This window comes from Leptonotus elevatus, chromosome 21, assembly GCF_054856555.1.
Source record: "Leptonotus elevatus isolate MCC_2025b chromosome 21, RoL_Lele_1.0, whole genome shotgun sequence".
NCBI lineage: Eukaryota > Metazoa > Chordata > Actinopteri > Syngnathiformes > Syngnathidae > Leptonotus > Leptonotus elevatus.
Window position 1 is genome coordinate 13818819 of NC_141259.1, and position 21089 is coordinate 13839907.

General features: G+C 45.0%; 1 protein-coding gene across 1 annotated transcript; it reads left to right on the plus strand.

Annotated features, from left to right (window-relative positions):
• Positions 1–713: 713 nt before the first annotated feature.
• Positions 714–20471, plus strand: sugct (succinyl-CoA:glutarate-CoA transferase). Its single transcript, XM_086066675.1, has 14 exons — positions 714–921; positions 1322–1373; positions 1495–1568; positions 1709–1794; positions 1877–1927; positions 3105–3225; positions 3953–4044; positions 4112–4255; positions 5294–5389; positions 5513–5584; positions 5644–5741; positions 6025–6127; positions 18961–19024; positions 19924–20471. The coding sequence occupies exons 1-14, from the start codon at positions 792–794 to the stop codon at positions 20085–20087; spliced, it is 1347 nt and encodes a 448-aa protein (XP_085922801.1). The 5' UTR covers positions 714–791; the 3' UTR covers positions 20088–20471.
• Positions 20472–21089: the final 618 nt, after the last annotated feature.

Consider the following 21089-nt stretch of genomic DNA (forward strand, 5'->3'; position numbering starts at 1 on the left):
CCAAACAACACTGGACAGTCATTGAAATAATTGCGACATTCAAGACACTATTACCGTCAAATAAATAATAGAACATCTTAGATGAGATGCTTAACTTCCCCCCCACTATATTTTATGCTAACAATGTAAATCAAATATTGACATACAGGTTGTATTGAAAACATTGAGACTACATTTACAACAATCAGACTATGAATGACAAACGATTTTGGTGTCTATTTTTCATGCCTAAGTATAGTTTATTATATCTGTAAGCACCAAACCAATGCACTTTTTTTCTGATGCAGCTACCAATAATGGAACTATAAGTTACTGTCATAATAATTGATAAAATGAACAATGGGACTATAATATTCAGCAGGTACTCACACTGTATTTTAAATAAACCAACTTTATTTATAGAACACCAACTCTTTAGATGTAAAGATTCATGTGTAGGAAAGGAAGTACTGATTCGAATCATTTACTTAAGTAAAAATGACTACTGAAATGTAAACACACAAATTAGTTTCCCCTCTTCTGTAACATACGTATATTTGTGTAATGTTCAGTGAGATGCATTAAAGTTTGCGCATTTTGGATACTTAACGTCACTTTTGCCACATTCAATATGGCGGACTTGCTGACGCATCCCAGCGACAGGTAGTCCCGTTTAATGCGGTGTTTGTTTGCAAACGATTGCTGCAGCCACAACGCTGAAAATGTTGGCCCGGAAGTGCCTGGGATGTTCCGCGGCGACGTCAACTTGACGTAAGCATTAGCCAATAGCTGCAAGCGAGCAAGCTGTCCCAATGTTGTTGTGCGTTTGGTTGTCGAAGGGCCTCAGGGGCGTCCGTCCGCCGGCTTTGGCGTCGCTGTCGCCGGGGAGGCAAAGAGAGAAAATTTGCTCCGGCGGACGACGTCTCTCACAAACTGCAACAGGTAGCACATCCTAAGCTAACTGGCTAACGCAGGCAGCTAAAAGTGTCTCGGTTGGAGTGAGTTGAACATTTCAAAACGCTTCCCTGGCAAGATGAAATGGTCACCTCGCACATGCGAAAAACTTATAAACACTTTTTTAATTTAATTTTTGTTGTTGTTGAAAGCAGGTGCCCAAGGTCCGAGTGTCAATAAAGCAGCACTGCAACACTTTGAGTCATCTTAAGCGTTTCCTGTTCTTTCAAGTTACTACAATTGACACCAAAATGAAAATTCACTTTACATTTTATACTCAAGCTAGCACTGCAAGATATGGCCTTCAAGTAACATCTCGTCGCGTTAAACTGTGATATAGATTTTTTTTTCCTGATTTCATTTCTATGACATGTAACTCGTCTTGCAGGTGATGACCGCCGCCGGCCACTGGAGGGCGTCAGAGTGTTGGACCTGACCCGGTAAGAGTTCAAGCATGAACATTCATCAAGAGTCAAATCCTAATTCTATAAAATACGTAACTTTTATTAAGAAGGTCTTTCAAAGAGGATTTTGTCATTAAAATTTTCTGCATTGTTGAAGCGTCCTGGCCGGACCCTTCGCCACCATGTTGCTGGGAGATCTTGGCGCTGAGGTCATCAAAGTGGAGAAACCCGGTGACGCTGCCTTGACTGAATTATATGATTATTTATTATGTTTTCTTCTGATCCCAAAATAACCTATTATCAACCCTCTGTTCAAATGTTTGATGTTAAACGAGCTAAACATGAATTTTATTATTGGATGGATTGATCAGGTGCGGGTGACGATACCCGAGCGTGGGGTCCTCCCTTCGTGGGCTCGGAGAGCGTCTACTTCCTCAGCGTCAACCGCAACAAAAAAGTACGGCGCCGGAGAAGCTTCAACGCTCGTCGTCGCAATCAATTCGTCGTCTCTTCTTCTTCTTCTTTTTCTCGACTTGCAGAGCATCGCCGTCGACCTCAAACATCCTCGAGGAGTGCAAGTCGTCCGCCAGGTACTTGCAACAATATTGACCTTTCCTTTGGAAAACGGCTTCAGCAAAAACTTACTCGAGCGTACAAAAAGTTTGGGCTGGCTTTGAATTGGCTTTATTTTTGGAAAGAAAAGCACTTTTTTTCTCCTTCCTTCAATGAAGGTAATATTACGAGTATCAGAAAGAGTCGAGACATTGTTCATGATTTATTCTTCCAGTTTTGTATTCGTCATGTAAACAGATCTGACTGTATATATAAATAATTTCACCAAATAAATAAAATGATCATTTTGAAATTTTATTTAAAGAGTCATTTTCATGTAAACTGTAATGTTCAGTGCTGGGGATGTTCGATACCACTTTTTTTTTCTCAGACAGATACAGTACAAGTAGTCACGATTCTGACCACAACTACCTATATCACAGATTAAAAAAAAGAAAGAAAGATATTTTATACATTAAAGAAATACCTAAATATTCCATTAATGATTTTTTAAAATTCTTCTAATTTCTAGTTCCTGAATGTAAATACTAATACTGGTATCTGCCAGTGTCGTAAGTACCAATACCTTGAAATAAGGCTGGGTATCTGCCTGATATGATACCTGGTATCGGTGCTCGCCCATCCCTATTCACTACATTCACAACAGTGTGTCTTCATGAGAATATAAAATTAATGGGAGACACCAAACTTTTTTATTTTTTATTTAATCATCTATTTATAGTATATCATATAGTATATTTATTCATTTGAAGGGATTTCGAGTTTTTTTTTAATTTGATTTATTTATTTATTTTGTATTTATTTATTTTCTTTCCTTAAAAAAAAAAAAGGATTTAAAATAAAACATTTGTGAGAAAAAAAATGACATAACTGACAGTTTCTCTCTAACAAATAATTGGTTAGTTAATTACAATTCAACTAATTATAAAAATTGCAATTCGATTTATTATTATTAAAATAAAGAATTTCACATTCAAATGTTTAATTTGACATACAAATGGAAGCAATTTTTAGCCCATTTAACAAGAAGAAGGCCCATCTGTCTGTCACACGCAAATCATGTTGAACACATGCTAGCCTGTTGACGGCACGCTAACTTGTTGGCGACACGTTTATGTGTTGACGACATGCTAGCGTGTCGTTTTGTCAACGTGCTGATAACATGCTAACGTGTTTGTTGTCTGTTTCTGACAGCTGGCAGGCGTGTGCGACGTACTGATGGAGAACTTCCTGCCGGGCAGGCTGTCGGCGATGGGTTTGGGATACGACGAGCTCAGCTGGCCAAACCCGGCGCTCATCTACTGCTCCATTTCAGGTGCGCACATAGACTATTGACTGGTCGCCAGTCGGGGTAGTGCACATATAGACAACCCGCTCACTCGCACGTTTTGGAATGCAGAACAAGATGCAAACTCGTTACAGGAAGTCGTGAGCTAAGATCCGAACCCAGAACTGCTTGCCTGTGAGGCAGATGTGCTAACCACTGGCCACGTGCTGCTTTTTTGGACGGCCGCGACTTTAACCGTTTTGGAGCCGAAGCCGGTGCGGATGTCCCGCCTGGGCCCGGATGTCCCGCCTGGGCCCGGATGTCCCGCCTGGGCCCGGATGAAAGTTGTGTCTTGTCAGCAGTGGGCCTCGACAGGAAGCGCCAAAACCGCCGTGCCGGTCTCCTAATCCGCAGCAGCTGCTGCGGACGCTGGCGCTAACGACGCGATTGTGTCACACAAACCGCGCCAAACTCGCTTTCAGAGGATCTTGACGAAATCATCTGGTTTTCCCTCTCTGGATCAATCAAATATCTGTTGCCACGACGTGATGATGTCGTTTTGTACCGTCAACAGTGCAGATGAAAATTTGAGTTTAAATCCGTGCTCCAGTCATCCTGTTGGCATTTGCATGTTTTCCTCCCGCAAAAGTGCAAATTTGCATGAATGCTAAGAAGGCGCTACACTTGTTGACCACCAGATGGCGTCCCGCCTCTTCATGCACAAAACTTTTATGACAATACCCACAATGCACTGGTTCGCGTTTGCTTTGTGCAGGTTATGGCCAAACGGGTCCTGAAAATCAAAGCCCGGGCTACGATTCCATCGCCTCAGCTGTGTCCGGGATGATGCACATCACCGGGTCAGAGGTCAGAAGCGCGTGCGTGTGCGTGTGCGCACATCAGACGTTCCACCGTGCCGCCTTTGCGCCAACAGGACGGCGATCCGGTACGACCCGGCGTGGCCATGACAGACTTGGCGACCGGCCTGTACGCGCACGGCGCCGTCCTGGCCGCCCTGCTTCAACGCCAACACACGGGGAGGGGCGCGCACGTCGACTGTGACCTGCTGTCCTCTCAGGTAGCGTGTGTGTGTGTGATGGATGATTCCTGAAGAGTGCTCCGTGTGTAAACGAGCGCTTTAAGGAGTCTAAACAAACCAATCAATATTTGCTGCACATCAAAACAAATCCGGGTTTATCGTTACTTTCCCAGACGGGGTGCGTTTGATTTGTAGTGTCGGGGCGTGGCATTTGTGCCAGAGTGTTGCTTTTAAAAGCATGTTTTATGAGCTTTGACCTTTGACCTTCAGACCTACTTCTATAATGAAGTGAGTTGAGGAACTTTTTTGGGTGTTCTTTTAATACGCCAATTTTCCATAACTACTGGGGTCAAAGTTGAAGCTTTGAACAAGCAAGGAGTCGCCGTTGCGCCGACGTCAACGTGCAGCCAGGTTGAGCCTGTCATCCCGACGGCGCTGCCGCAGCAAAGGCTGATGTCAGCCGCTGCGGCGTGACTCAAAGCGGCGGTTTGTCTCACATGTGGCGTCGCGTCCAGTCAGCTGGCACGCCGCGGGCCGCTTCCTCCTCCTCCTCTTCTTCTTCTTCTTCTTCCATGCCAGCGCACACTTGAAACGCGAGCCGGCCCAAACGCAAACCAGACCGTCGGTCTCAACATTCTCAGAACGTGAGGAGAGTCTCCGCTCCCGCTGCGCCCCGCCGCCGCTTCCTGTTTGCCGTCATGGATTCACGGGAGGCACCATGGGAGGTGGGCGTGGCCCAAAAAGTTTTCGGGCCAAATTTCAAGATGAAGCTTAAATGCACTTTGACCTTTACTGGTGAACTCGGATGATTTTTTTGCGCTTTTCTAAATGAGCCCAAAGGGCAAGATATTATTGATTTTCCATAAAACAGCAAATGCAGTTAAGTACTTTGCAGAACACTTGCATTGTTTGGCCACTAGAGGGAGCTCTGACTCAATTCAATCCACTGGGCATCTTTCCTGACACGTGAGTTGGTTGTTCCAACGTGGCAACTTTTTCGACGACGGTGGCGGCTTATCGCGTTAGCGTCATGCTTTGGAAGGTCCTGAGCGCGAGAAAATCTTCCCGTTTCTTTAGGTGTCGTGCCTCAGCCACATTGCTGCCAACTTCTTGAACGGCGGGAAGGAGGCCAGACGCTGGGGGACGGCCCACGAAAGCATTGTCCCCTACCAGGTGAGGTCAACTCCCTCCATGTTTTTTTTCCCCCAGCGCATTCCAGATCATTTTTGACATGATTAAAATTTCTGAGCTACTTTTCCAGATTTTTTTTCTTGTGTGCGTGTGTTTACGTACCAGGGCTTCAAAACCAAAGACGGTCACGTGGTGGTAGCGGCGGCAAACAACCAGCAGTTTGTCAAAGTGTGTCAGGTATGTTGACACTATGGCGGCCGTGATGGTTGTCGCGGTGACGCTCGATGTGTTTCCAGGTTCTGCGGCTCTCAGAACTCTGCCAGCAGCCTCAGTACTCGACCAACAAGCTCCGAGTCCAAAACCGTCAACGGCTGGTGCACACGCTGGCGCAGAGGTAATGCAAATGGGACTAAACCCAATCCAGCCTCCCCCAAAAACACGACAAAAATGGTTGGAGTGTTTTTCTTAAAAAGGAAAATAGCACTCTATAATATTTTACTATCAAACTTGGGCGAGCTAATTTCCTGTTAGCATGTCAATGGGATCCCCCATTGACTTTAGCATTAGCGCTAGTGACTCGCTCTCGTTTTTTTCCAATAACCAGCACATTTGCCAGGAGACAAAGCGCAGATCATAATTTGCGTATCAATGCTTGACCCTACTCGCCCTTTTGTCAGGTTCCTGCAAGAGACCACGGCCGATTGGCTCAAACGCTTCGAAGGCTCAGGTGTTCCCGTCGGACCAATCAACAGCATCCGGGAGGTCTTCTCGCACCCGCAGGTGAGTGTGTGCGTGCACATGTGCGCTCATCCTACTTTCCCTTCATTATGGAGTCGATCCGCGTGAGTCACTTCTCACTCTACACACACTGATCGTGTGTGCGTGTGCCTCCATGCATGTGCGGAACAAAGCAACAGGTCATATGGTGTGTGTGTGTGTGAGTTGTGTTTAAGTGGAAAGGTTACCAACATGCTAACGTTAACATGTTAGTCAGCGGCAATATGTGAGCGTCTCCAGAATGTTCCTGAATGTTGCGAGACTTGCGGCGAGTTTGACTTTTTGTGAAAGCGTTTTGTAGACAACAGGCGGGCGCCCGCTGCCACCTGGCACGGCGCTGTCATATGCAGGCTATGAGTCAGCGCGCGTGACTGCGCGTGCGTGTCTCGGAGCAGCTCATCTGCCTCGACAAGCGTGGCGCGCCGACTTGTTTTTTGCCATCGCAACTTTGATGTTGTTGTTGTTGTTGTTTTTCTCCTCTCGCGGGTTCGAGACGCACCTCCGAGCACTCGTGCCCCGAGTTGTGCCTCACAGGCTTCGCAGTTATGATGGGTTATGTGTGATGTCATGTGTGATGTCTCAGTCAATGCGTTGAAAGTTGTTGGCCTCCCTGATTTTATGTTTTTTGGATTTGTTGGGGTCTGGATGTTTCTTGGGTTGGGGAGGAGTTCTGGTGGGGGGTGTCTGGTCGGTGCTGGATTTCACCTTCCTTGGTTTTCTTTGGTCCCCTCGGGTCTCCTGGTGTTCGGTTTAGGTGAACGGTATGAGATTTTTTCTAATAGGTTTTCTGGTGAGCTAACAAATACACGCACGCACGCACGCACGCACATACACATACACATACTCACCCACACACACGCACACAAAAAAATAAAAAAATAAAAATAAAATAAAAAATAAAAGAGCAATGATGATGACATTTCCGAATGAACAATACTGAGCTCTTAAAAAAAAAAAGAAAAAAAAAAGAAAGTTGTTAGCCGGAATAATTACAAACTTTTATGTAGTGTCATTTGGAGGCCCTGGGCATACTAGGTTGCAGTTGCCTAGGGCGCCATCTAGTGGAGTGAGTACCAACTTGCAGGGCAAAAAATAAATAAATTCAAGTCAAGTTTATTTATATAGCCCTTAATCACAAAAGAGACTCAAAAGGGCTTCACATGCCCACAGTTGACAAATATTTCCCCCCCAAAACATTTACAATGAAAAGGTCCAAGGTCCATTAAGAAAGCGGCAAAAGGAGGAGGAAAAACTGACCCAAGGTAGAGGCATGTATAAAAATATACATGGAAATAGCGTTAGCTTCTTAGCGTGCTTGTAACTTGCTTACGCCGCCATCCACGCTACTCAAGTCAAGTGTGTGTGAAATTTTGTGTGGTGTGCTATTATATATATATATATATATTTAATGAATGAATTAATTATTAAATTTTTGCCAGTGGGCTGCGGGGGCAGAACAAGTTGCATTTTCATCTAGGGCACCAAATCATTTAGGGCCGGCCCTGCTCTAGAGTCTCAAGTACTAAAAAACAGTGAGGCCAAACTTTACTCGCTACACATTCAAACGTCATTACAAAATGGCCAACTCGCTATATAGAGGAAAGGGAGGGATTCCCAACACAGTCTGTGTTTGCGGTGTGTTTTGGCGGAGGTGTAGAAGCTTCTGGCAGTGAGGGGGGGGGGGGGGGTTACGTGGCCGACCCAAAGAAAAGTCTGGAAGTCATTTGGCGAGCGTCCTCGTCTGGCGTCACTGTTGGCCGCGCCGTTCTCGCTCTCAGCTTCCTGCTCTTCGCTTTCATCCGCCTCTCGGTGTCGGACATTTTCTTTTTCCATTTCTTCAGCTCTGCGTGCACATTTCCATCAGCCGCTCAACAAAGTCCTACAGTACCCGTGAGCCACGGTGACTTTATTTACAGCCGACTAATGCGCAGGCTTGCTTTGCTCTCACAATTGATGGGGAAGGAGAACTCGAGGCATACGAATTAAGCAATGGGACCTAACCCAGAAAACAAGTGGGCAATGCGAGCCCAATGGCAAATTGATGTCCGTTTCAGTCAACGGTCAAATGGCAGGCCTCCTGAACTGAACGGAATTCTTATTCCACAAATGCCATATTAGTCAAAATGGCGTGTTTTAGACTAGTGGGGGGGGGGGGGGGGCACATAGAACTGGGGCTGGGGGAAAAAGTTGACCAACAATTTTCTGCCGGAACCATGTTTGGGTCGTCCATGTTTAGTGGCCGAATGGCGGTTGTTATTTGTCTGCTTAAAAACGCTCACTAAATTTGTACTTTGTTAGTGGGTTTTTATTAAAGACTATACAGCACATTGAGCATCCCCAAAACAGAGGAAAAGTTTTAGGTGTTCATCACTTAACCAGTAGAAGGCAGTCACGCACTAAGCATGTCCAGAAGAAGACAGGAACAGGAAGTTATTGACCTCAAGTAGCCAACAGCTAGCTCTACCTATTTTTTATTTATTTTTTTACTCATGGAATGGCTCTTCAACCTGTGAATGTTGAAGCATAATCTGTAAGTGATTTTTAAGACACTAGTACGTGTGTAATGTAGAAAGAATGATGTGTGTGTGTGTGAACTAAATGGTTAAATGTTTGTTTACCTGAAGTGGTAATCGCTAGCGCGCTAATGCTAATCGTGATTGCTAACCATTAGGATAGGCTAATATTGCCAGTGTTTAATACTGCATATGTATTGAAAATAATAAATTATGGGTACTTATATCCTCTAATCAATTCAACTTATGTCCAACCTTTGTGTGTGGGGGGGGGGGGGGGTTGATTGTTCAATGGAATAATCTATAAAATCATTTAAAACAATTTGTTTTCAAAATGACAGCATTACATAGTGCATACTATTGCAAAGAACATTTTTGCCTCGAGTTTCCTTTTACCTTAAAGAATTTCACTTTTTTGGGTCTGTGTCATCCTCCTTCACTTTTGGTCTCTCTCGGGGTCAACGTCAGCGTCTCCCTTTTACGACCGCAAGCCCTCCATCCAGTAGCTGTCATCTCAAATATGCAGCTAAATATGGCTTTAATATCCTGACGACTGGAGGTGCGCGTGATTTATTCCGGCTGAAAGCTAAACAACTCTGAAGTGGAAGTTGGACGTAAATCAGCTGCCTTCTCCTCGCAGCTAAACAAGTAACGAAGCGTCCACGCCGGGTCCGCTCCGCTGACCCCCCCCCCCCCCCCCGGGAAGACCGCGACTGCCTTGCTCAAGGGCCGGCGCTTCTCCGCATGCCTTTTTTTGGCTCTTCAACCTGTGACGAGCTCCAGCGTGCGTACCTTTGCTCCGTCTCCTATTTGAAATACAGTCTTCGCTTGGACACGGCGACTATAAATAAACTTTATTACGGTCTGGAAACTGTCAAATAAAGCGAAGTTGCAGTAAAATGTTGCGGCGGTGGCTTCCAGCGATCTCCTGGGTCGCGGGGACCTCACACCGCCAGCTCCGCTCACGTCTTCTTTAGAGGTCAAAGTTGGAGCTTCCAGACGTCTTGTGCGAGTGCACCAGGAAGTTTTTCTCTGCTTTAAGCCTGCGAGCCAAAAAGAACACGGATGGAATGTCAGCTCCCAACATTCCATAACATCCTTGACGTGTTCGTCAGGCAACAGCAATGACACCTCAGTCCGTTGTTGTCACGCTCCTCAAAAGTCACCTAAAATGAATACAATTCATTTCTTTCCCCATATATATTGATTCATATTTTTTTTTATTTTTTTTTAAAGCACCGGTACCTAGATGTTGATATTTAATCTAATGTTACAAATTTATGTGAAATAAACAGAAAAAAATTTGTGTGTACACTGCGGACAAAACTAGTCACAAACCAACTGTAGCAAAAATTGTTCATGTTATTTGTGATGGGCAAATAACCCGACCCAGCCAATATGGTGAGGCCAACTTTGCTGTATATATATTTTTTGTCAGCTATGAGAGTTGGGAATCGTTTGGAAAAAGCCAAACATTGAACATAATCCAAAAGTTTACCTTTTTAAGTCGTGCATTTTCGCTTCATCCTTACATTTCATCTGAAAGTTTCAAGCCTTTTGTGACTAGTTCATACCACACGTCAAACCCCCCTCCGTGATCTTCAGCAAATGGGACGGACCACTTGGTCAATTTCCTTCTTAAGTGTTTCTTTTCTCGGCGTGCTGGTGAACGAAATGGAAGAGACTCTCTTGTTCATCTGCTTCTCCTCTGCAGACGTTTATTCTTGATTGTCTGCTGATGGCGAGATGAAAGTGTGTTTGTTCACCTGTCTGCACTCGGTGTGTTTCAGCGAAAGGAACAAATCATCTTGGTGTCATTTTTGGCTTGTTGGCTTCGCCGCTGAGGGCTGAACAACCTGTTCTCTCTTCACACTAATTGGTTTATTTCCAAAGACACTCGTACCTCAATTAGCTCCTTGGAGAACATTGACACTGACGTGTTCATGAGCGTGCGCTCCGTCAGGAATGTCCGCGTCACGCAAGGGTTTATTTTAGGAAAAGATTTATCGTGGCGTTTTCTCCTGACGACGAGGACGCGGCACTTCTCGACGTCGCGCGAAATTTGTGGAGCCAGAAGGGGGACATGGGAGGATGAAGAGCGGAAGCTACCGACTGGAAGGAAGTGATGGATGGCGGGAGTCAAGCCGTGGACAGACTTGAACTAAATCCAAACTCCTTGAAATGAGCAACCAACACATACAGAGATACCTCGACTTGAGAGCACCTCAACTTACAAGGTTTTCAAGTTATGAACTGTCCGCTTTTATTTTTTTGAACACATTTTTTGCTTTGGTTCCAAAACAGAAATAAATGGTATGTGGGCAAGGACAGGCGCCAAATAAAAATCTATTCATTTCTGTGAGGATTTAAAACGTGAGTAAATTAAGGTATGAGCCTGGTCATGGTCAAGTCAAACTCATAAGTCAAGGTACGACTGTTTATAGTCACAACAGACGTACGTAACTCAAATAAGGTCGGAAAATGAGCCTGAAGACAACGACGACGCTTGAAGCGCTGACAAGAAGTTTTAACCTTGAAGCAACTGAATTTGAAGTTGAGGACGAGACTCTTGTATTTGAGCCGCTGCAGGTTCTCAAGATGTACTTTGTGGCCGAAAAAGAAGAAGTATTGTAACAGCTGGACGGCGAGCGTCATGTTTGGAGCCGAGTGAAAACATGAGAGGCTTACGGGGCTGATCCTGCTCCATCAGTTGCCATGGCGACCCTCGTCCGCCGGAATCCACAAAGCGGCTACAGGTCACCGGGAGGCCGCGCAAGTTAGGTGACATGTGGGAGCGAGTGCGCTTGGCAATCAGCGCGGAAGGAGGAGGAGGAGGAGGAGGAGGAGGAGGATGTGAGGTAAGAAGGTAATGACTTGCTGGAAAAGAGCCGACGAGCATGTGGACCATCGAGAGCTGCCTCTGATCATCTGCAGGCACCTGCCACATCCCTGTGAAAATTGATCCGCTTAAAGCGTCCGGTGGCTGAACTATATCACCTTCATTCACGTCACAGTCGACGAGGAGGCGCTCTGAAGCGGTCACACCAGCCCAAAGCGCCAATCCACATGCTGGCTCTCAAGTTGAGGAAAAACTAACCCCCACCTACCCCAACCATCCCCACCCCCCATCCTCTTCGAGCTCTATCATCCTCTCTGATGTGCGGGCACTCACAGCAAACAACGAGGCGCTCTAAAGCGGTCACACCAGCCCAAAGCTCCAATCCACATGCTGGCTCTCAAGTTGAGGAAAAACTAACCCCCACCTACCCCAACCATCCCCACCCCCATCCTCTTCGAGCTCTATCATCCTCTCTGATGTGCGTGCACTCACAGCAAACAACGAGGCGCTCTAAAGCCGTCACACCAGCCCAAAGCGCCAATCCACATGCTGGCTCTCAAGTTGAGGAAAAACTAACCCCCACCTACCCCAACCATCCCCACCCCCCATCCTCTTCGAGCTCTATCATCCTCTCTAATGTGCGGGCACTCACAGCAAACAACGAGGCGCTCTAAAGCGGTCACACCAGCCCCAAAGCGCCAATCCACATGCTGGCTCTCAAGTTGAGGAAAAACTAACCCCCACCTACCCCAACCATCCCCACCCCCATCCTCTTCGAGCTCTATCATCCTCTCTGATGTGCGTGCACTCACAGCAAACAACGAGGCGCTCTAAAGCCGTCACACCAGCCCAAAGCGCCAATCCACATGCTGGCTCTCAAGTTGAGGAAAAACTAACCCCCACCTACCCCAACCATCCCCACCCCCCATCCTCTTCGAGCTCTATCATCCTCTCTAATGTGCGGGCACTCACAGCAAACAACGAGGCGCTCTAAAGCGGTCACACCAGCCCCAAAGCGCCAATCCACATGCTGGCTCTCAAGTTGAGGAAAAACTAACCCCCACCTACCCCAACCATCCCCACCCCCCATCCTCTTCGAGCTCTATCATCCTCTCTGATGTGCAGGCACTCACAGCAAACAACGAGGCGCTCTAAAGAGGCATTTTTCAGGCCAGTTGCAAACATCAGATCGCCGTGACTCCTGCCAAGCGCCTCGCACAGAAGCACCGTGACAAATTTTGAAGGATTAACCTTGTTTTTCGTCAAAAAGTGCTTGAAGGAGACATTTTTTCTGCGAGGGAAAAACATCCTTCCATGAAACTCAATCACACAAGCAGACACTCCGTGTCAGGCCAAGCAAAAGCTCAAGAGTGAGTTCATGTTGACTTTCACGCTCACTTATCTCCTCTGTAAAATAAATGGGCCTGCTTTTTCTGCAACCCAGTAACCCGAAGGAGGCTCCTCCAAAACGTGAAAACAAATGGAAAAGAAGTGGAATTTGAACACAATATCATGAGGAAGCGTTCCCGGCACCTTGAAAGCGTCCTGACGGTTGACGGCAAAGTGCCGAAGTCTCTCCCGGCTGGGGAATGGAACCCTCGGCCTCCAGTTCACAGCGCCGCGCTGGCACGCCGATGGCGGAGGCAGGAATGCACATAATGAAATGAAAATGTGTCTGCATACTTTCCCATGGAGATGGCGAAGGAGGGAGGAGGCTCCAATTAAAGGGCGACACCATAAACAGACGGCCGGGCATCGGGATGGCTGAGTGGCAAACAAAAGCAGTTGGGCTGTTTGTATTTCACGTGTTATTTTTGGATGTTTGCAAGGTGTTTTATATAACTGGAAGCTGCTAACGAGCTCAAATACCAAAATACAAAGAGCGGCAGACAAAGCAGAGTCTCTATTTTTGACTCATCCGCTGCTCGTTAAGCCGAATGCCAACAAAGGCGTAAGGTGGCGCCGTCACGTGACGCCCGGTTTGATGACACCGCCGTGAGGACACCCCACACCCGGGCTCGGCAACACCGTCCCGGCATTCACAAATCTGTCCGCAAATGGTTGTTGTCCTTGGACCCGAGGTCCAGTCCGGCGCCAGGGGAATGGCAGAGGCTGGGATCCTTGAGCAAGGTTGCCCACATCTTGGGCTGACCTCTGTCCGGTTGAAAGGGGAGTTGGTTGTACGACATTACGGATAAGTTGACCGTGGGATCGTCAGCAGTAAAAGTACGAGGGAATTGAGGCCTTTCATTAAAAAAAAAAAGAAGTTAGTGCCACAAGATGCCGTATTTTGGGGCATCTATATAATTAAATAGAACAATAATAATAATAATTAAATAGAAAAATACTTTGTTCTAAACACAGCATTCTGGTTACAATTATGCTTGTGGAGTATGATGAGTGTCATAAACCACCCATTTTCATCCATCTCAGGGGGCGGCCATTTTGCCACTTGCTGTCGACTGAAAATGACATCACAGTGGCTTCAGGTAAACGTTGTTAGAAAACAGTTGAACCATGATTGGTCGTTACCATAACGACCAATCATGGCTCACCTGTTTTCTGAGTTGTGATTGGCTGTTACGTGAGCCCTGAGCAACAATGATGTGATTTTCAGTAGACAAAATGGCCACCCTTTGAGGTAGATGAAAACAGGTGGATTTTGCTGCTTAATTCATAATCTACAAACGTAATAGTAATTATTGTAAAGAAATTTACTCGCCTGTCCCTAAAAATAATAGACATTACAGAGACTTTTTGGGACTATTAAATGTGTTAATAGCAAATATATGCTGTGATTAAGCATGAGTTTAACACTTTTTGTTTTGTTTTTTTAGCAGGGATTTGACTTGACTAAAATTTTTGCCACAGTAACTTGGGACCCGTTTGAAACGTGAAAGGGGGGGGGGCATCAGTTACTCATGGATCTTTGCTATTTGCATTAGGCCTTTAGTTCTTATCCTGGAGTGTGTTTTTGTGTTTACTTTGCCAATAAAGATAATTCAGATTCTGATTTGACTGCAAGCATGTTGGCGGAGGAGAAAGTGCTCACACGCTGGCCAGCTCGCAATGTGAGCTATCTTGTTTATCCAGCATTATGTGCTCCTGGCGAATGTTTTACATTGTTGAAGCTACAAAGAGAGATGTTGGTGAAATATTGCATAAATCCGAGCAGCGCGGCATCAGTCATGCAAATGGGCTGGAGATGATGACCAGATGCTTTGAAGAACTCCGTTCGGCTGAACGTTCCCAGGAGCCTCTCACTCTGTCATACACTGGATGACATTACGGTGAAGAATTACACTTGGAGTCGGAGGACTCGCAATTTGTCAGACGGGCTCCGCAGCAACATTTGCAAAGCGCTCGCTGAAATGCGACGGATGTCGGGATGCGGGACCAGCCTTGATGGACGTGACGGGCCGCCGAGCTGCTTGTCGCGCATGTTAGCGTCTTGTCAACGTCGTCTTTACAGGACTGCGTGAACTTGTTTTATTTCTGGGGGTACATAAAGGATCTTGAGAGCTTCCTGAAGGGGACCTGCTCTTGTCTCATTCACGCTAAATATTCCAACGTGGGAATATGTTGAGTTGTGAATGCCGCTGCATCTTTTCCGCTAGAGCTCTCAGTGCTGCCAGGCACGTTGTTGTGGCACAATGTGGTATTACAATGAAGGCGCAACTCTAAATGCACTCATGCCTGACTACTGTAAAAACTACAAATGCGTATTATAGGGGTGGGTAATATTCTGAGAAAAAAACCTCAAATGTTTGTGACATAAAAAAGTGGTAAATTTGCGAGTAAAAAATTCACAAAATTTGTGAGAAAAAATTTAATATTTGCGACATTAGAAACTGCCAAATTTGTGATGAAAAAAAACTCACAGATTTACGAGAAAAATACTCTCATATTTGCGACATTATAAAGTGGCAATTTTGCGACAAAAAAATTCACAAGTCTGTGAGAAAAAACTCAAATATTGGCAACATTATAAAGTGGCAAATTTGCGCGAGAAAAAACTCACAAATTTATGACAAAAGACTCAAATATTCACACACACACGCCTCCCTAAAAAACGATATACGTGGCCTTAATATGTCGTCGTAAAATCCCCTTAAAAATGGCTCAATTAAAAATCTGTGGGTGTGCAAATGATGAAACGTGATAGCGGGAAACATTATACACAAGATTTCAAAAACGACTTCTGAACATGCCTTTTCTTTGTTGTTAACTTTGGAAAAGTGGGTCTCAACAATGGGAAATTGCAGTTCCCAAGGTGACAACAGTTACAAAGCGCTGCGTTAGAAGGCACTGGATGGAAGAAAGTCAGATGAGGGAGGTCAAGGTTCACGTAGGAGGTGAAGAATCAGCAGCAGGAGGACCCGAAGTCTCGCTTGGCCCGCTGATGCGAGCGTGTGATGAGGAGCATAATTCATGCGCTTTATGCAACGCATGCACACGCGCGGCTGCTTTGATAGCCGAGGTCAAAGCCAGAGCAGCAGGTTCAAGCAACCTCAGATCTTCTTTTTCGTCGCTGCGCATTCGCGCCCCCTCAACCCTCCCCACCGAGCCCCCCGCGCCTTGATGTTGCGCTGACGTGATGTAACAGCAGGCCCGCGCGCTCCCGGGGGGGCTGCTTAGTCGACTTAATGGACCGCCACACTTGGCTTCAAAGGCTCCCAAGGGGGTGGGGGGATAAAGAGGAAGAGGAGGCGTCAAAAGAGACGAAGGTGAAGAAGTCATCGTCGGAGTTGGCCCGGGTCGCTACTGTACGCGTCGCCTCGTTCGCTCCTCGCGCTGCCGTCATGTCACGTGCGCCACGCATGTGCACGTTTCAAACGGGTCCCAAGTTACTGTGGCAAAAATTTTAGTCAAGTCAAATCCCTGCTAAAAAAAACAAAACAAAAAGTGTTAAACTCATGCTTAATCACAGCATATATTTGCTATTAACACATTGAATAGTCCCAAAAAGTCTCTGTAATGTCTATTATTTTTAAGGACAGGAGTAAATTTCTTTACAATAATTACTATTACGTTTGTAGATTATTATTATTATTATTATTAAATCCACCTGTTTTCATCCACCTCAAAGGGTGGCCATTTTGTCACTTGTTGTCTACTGAAAATCACATCATTGTTGCTCAGGGCTCACGTAACAGCCAATCACAACTCAGAAAACAGGTGAGCCATGATTGGTCGTTATGGTAACGACCAATCATGGTTCAACTGTTTTCTAACAACGTTTACCTGAAACCACTGTGATGTCATTTTCAGTCGACAGCAAGTGGCAAAATGGCCGCCCCCTGAGATGGATGAAAATGGGTGGTTTATGACACTCATCATACTCCACAAACATAATTGTAACCAGAATGCTGTGTTTAGAACAAAGTATTTTTCTATTTAATTATTATTATTATTGTTCTATTTAATTAAATGCAAATGTTATTTCCTTCCTTACTTGTTTCAAGAGGCGGCCGTCTCTTTCTTTCCTTTCTAAAGCAAAAAAATCTAAAAAATCCCAATTTTCAAATGCAAACAGGTAAAAAAAATAAATATATATATATATATATATATATATTCAAAAAAATAATAATAATTGACAGAGGGCGGTAATATTCTGAGAAAAAAACTCACAAATTTACTAGAAACATTTTAATGTTTGCAACATTATTAAGTGGCAAATTTGCAAGACAAAAACTCAAATATTTGCGACAAAATGGCGGCCCGCTGAGATGGATAAAAACAAATGCATTTTGATGCTTAACTCCACAAAACCAATATGAATCCAAATGTTGTGTTTAGACTAGTGGGGCTAGATGGAACAAAATATTGTAAATAAACTTTTTGGATTGACTTACACTTTATAAACGCAGTTGAAACTTAATTAAGTGAGCTAAACTGTAAAACAATCGAAAATTCTCATTTTCAAACACAAACAGGTCAGACTTGTCGTGTAGTTCAAGTCGAGTCTTTCAGTCTCATGTCTTAAAGACCGCCCAACAAAACTGGCAGGTGCACGCCGACGTGATGTCACAGATGAACCAGCCATTCAAAAATGCACCGAGGAAAAAAAAAAAAAAAAAAAAAAAAAAAACGTTGCCAGGTTTAGCAAAATGTCTGCTGCCTTGAATGAAACCTTGTGAGTGGAGTCGCCCACCTCCCTGTCTGCACGCGCTGCATAACGGCTGACAGCAGCCATGGAAAAGTTAAGTGAAGCAACCCGTCATCATCATCGTGGTTTCCATGTTTCACCTCCTTAAGAGGAGAAGATCTCTTCATGTTCATGTCACACACACCTCGCAGCCGTCACTCTAATAACTTCTGACTTGTTTGCATGACGAGCTGGAAAATCTTTGAGAAGAACAACGTGTGTGTGTGTGTAAGCGCGACGGCCATATGGATGCAATGATACCTCGCATAACAAGCAGAGCTAGCGTGGCACACACACATACGTGTAATCAGACACACACACACACACACACTTGAAACTGGTGAGTCACTTTGGAATCGAAGGAGCTCGTGTGAGTGCCAAAGGACATTTGGATTTTGTTGTCATCTTGAGTGCACATGAAGGCTCCTTCCCGCTCTGGAGCACATCTGCAACGCATCTGGAACTGACCGGCTCCCGTTTGACACCCGCCGGCTGTCGATCATCACTACAGTCGTGCCTTGACTTACGAGTAGGGATGTTCGATACCAGACAAATACTAGTATTGAGTACTCAAAGCTTGAGTGGTCACCGATACCAAGTACCAATACCACTAGGACTTTTGATTAAGGGTGTCAAAATGAAATGTACTCTGGAGATTAATTTAAATTATTTAAAGTGCTACTTTACTTCCTGTCCTTACAGTTAAAGATGCAGTGTGGACTTTAAAATGTTAACTCATTCTCTCCCAGCCATTTTCACTGAAGGAACCCCCTTCGCTCCCAACTGTTGGAACCTACCAAAAGAAAGTCTCTTCTTTCATCAGGAATTTTTTAAAATATTTTTATCTGTTTATGTTTTGCAGCAATTAGCATTCGAATATAGCTAAGTTTCATCATTGTTCACAAATCTGTTTAGAACTGTGGGTAAATGAGCTTTTTTCAACATGATCTATTTTGCTCTGCTGCCACCTGCTGGCCGTTTTTATAATAACTAACATTGCTTCAAGCATTCTCTTCGGTTCTGAGGTTGCATCAAAGCCTTATGTATTCTGTAACAAAACATAAAAAACACATAAATACGTCTTTGGGAGCATAGTAATATATAAAATAGAACATATTTATACGTTTTTGGGAGCAAATGAGTTAATTAAAGAGCCATGACTTTTTAACTGCGCCTATAAGCTTGTATCTTCCCTCCAGATTCCCTCCAGATTTTCCACATGGTATGAATTTGGGGGGGGGGGGGGGATGAGAGCCACGATGGCCGGCTCACTTTTGGCAATTTATTAAACAGGAGAAACAGTCAAATATGCAAATGCATGTGTTTGTTTGTGCAGGTGAAACACAACGGGCTCATACAGGAGATGAAACATCCCACTGCAGGACGCATCACTGTGCCTGGTCAGCGCACGCACACACACACACACACACACACACGCACACACACAGTGCACAAGTTGAGCTCATTAGTGCCGCTCTTTAATGTTTCCTTTACTGGAAAAAAAATTGTTCCCACCGTCTGCAAGTTGTTTTTATTCCCGCCTGCATTTGTCTGTAGCGGAAGCAAAGTGTCAGACAGACAATACGATGATGAAGAGTGAGGAGGAGGAGGCAGTGAAGGTCGCAGGCGTCATCCGTGATGTCCGCTTTCACGATTTTTTTCATCCAATTAAACTTCTTCTCTAAATTCTTCTGTGAGTGCCGACTCACCCTCATGTCAGTTGAAAAATTGTTGGGAGGCCTCTTTTAAACACATTATCAAGATTCATTTTTTACAGTGGAATTTTTGGCGTAGTGAAAATCTGCAAATAATTGACACTATTCATAACTGTCATGAAAAACAAAATTGATTTTTTTTCCCCTCCAGAAAAAAAGTGAATAAGGCTGGAAAAATATACCGTGACTAGGCGGGGGTTTCCAATGGGGGATAGGTTCCCTCCAAAAAAATCTGCAAATGCCGAACTGCAAATAACTCATTCGCTCACTTCTCCAACTCAATGATAAAGTGTGCTTGCTTTACTGTAAAATGGACCCATGAATAAAAAATACAAATGAAGCATTTTATATTTAAGCACAAAAATATTCAACCAAACCCTATCATTTCATTGAATGAAATTCTGCTAGTTAACATTGCGCGAAATAAATGTGTGTCCGCTTTTTCTTGCTGTTAATTCTACTGAAACGCTTCCAGTTGAGCTCACTGCTGCCCGGCATGTTGTGGCACAAGGTGGTACTGCACTGAAGGCACTGGCTAGCTATTTCTCGTGACGTGTAACTCACATGATGTCATTGCGGCTCAGGTCCAGCGGTTCGCTACAGCAGCTTCTCCCACAGCGAGCCCACGCCCCCTCCTGTGATTGGCCAGCACACGGTGCAAGTGCTGCGTGACGCCTTGACGTACAGCGATGACATCATCAAGGAGCTGCTGGAGTCGGGAGCCGTGGCCCAGAACCGAGTGTGCTGATTGGTTGCTAGCCACGTGGGAAATAGCAAGTTGTTTTGTGGCGTCAAGTCTTGATTCATTTAGTAGTGGGAAGTAATCAAGTACAAATACTAGGGAACTGGACTTTACTTGAGTATTAAATTTTCTGATGACTTTTTCCTTGACATTTGAAAATAGAAATCTGCACTTTGTCTATTTTCTATTCTACAACCAATCACGGCTCAGCTTCAGAAAACAGTTAAGCCGTGATTGGTCACCTCCTGAGCAACTGTGATGTAATTTTCAGTTTTGTAGCAAGTGACAAAATGGTGAATACTTTTTTGACTAGTTAGGCTGCATAGAACATATTTTTGTAAAACATTTTTGGGGGTTGACTTCCTCTTAAGTAAAAGAGTTGAAACAGTACTTCTACTGTTACCAGAGTCTGTTTTTTACACAAGACTTTGTACACAAGTGCAGCGTGTGACAAATTTTTCCACGTCTGGATTGATTTTGTTATGCGTCAACAAATGATGCTGCTGCTGCTGAAAACGACGTGAAAAAGTGAGCGCCTTCTGAAAACAAGCCCAGTCTGCTCCAGACGGCTGCTAATGTCGCATTATGATGACTGCAGGCCCAATGCTAACGCTAACTGTCGTTCCGCTAGCCGTCACAACAACGCCAGGCCGTGACATGTGCGGACAGGAAGCCGGAAGCGGCGGCCGAGGCGAGGCGCGGAAGCCCGAGCGGCCGGATGGCTGATCGCTGACCCCTTCGGATGTACGTAAGTCATCAGCTCTTTAAGTGTCCCTGACTGTCTCACATCTGGAGCGCGTGCAGGAACCGGAGGCTTTTTTTTTTTGCCTCCTGATGCCGATCGCAGGCACACTGACATCAATGATACTTTTATTTTGAAGGCTTGCAGCTGCAGCTGGAAAGCCACTCAGAGACTCACAAAAGTCAAGTCCAAATGTAAAAAAAAAAGAAAGAAAGAAAGAAAAAAAAGAAAACCTGATTTGAAGCATTTGACACCGCTGCACAGTT

What these genes read in the sequence shown, in the direction of transcription:
- sugct (XM_086066675.1), top strand. Translation starts at nt 792, where the DNA reads ATGTTGTTGTGCGTTTGGTTGTCGAAGGGCCTCAGGGGCGTCCGTCCG. An exon ending in TGCACATCACCGGGTCAGAG is followed by an intron (nt 4,045 to 4,111) that starts GTCAGAAGCGCG and finishes TTGCGCCAACAG; the next exon opens with GACGGCGATCCGGTACGACC. An exon ending in AAAGCATTGTCCCCTACCAG is followed by an intron (nt 5,390 to 5,512) that starts GTGAGGTCAACT and finishes TTTACGTACCAG; the next exon opens with GGCTTCAAAACCAAAGACGG.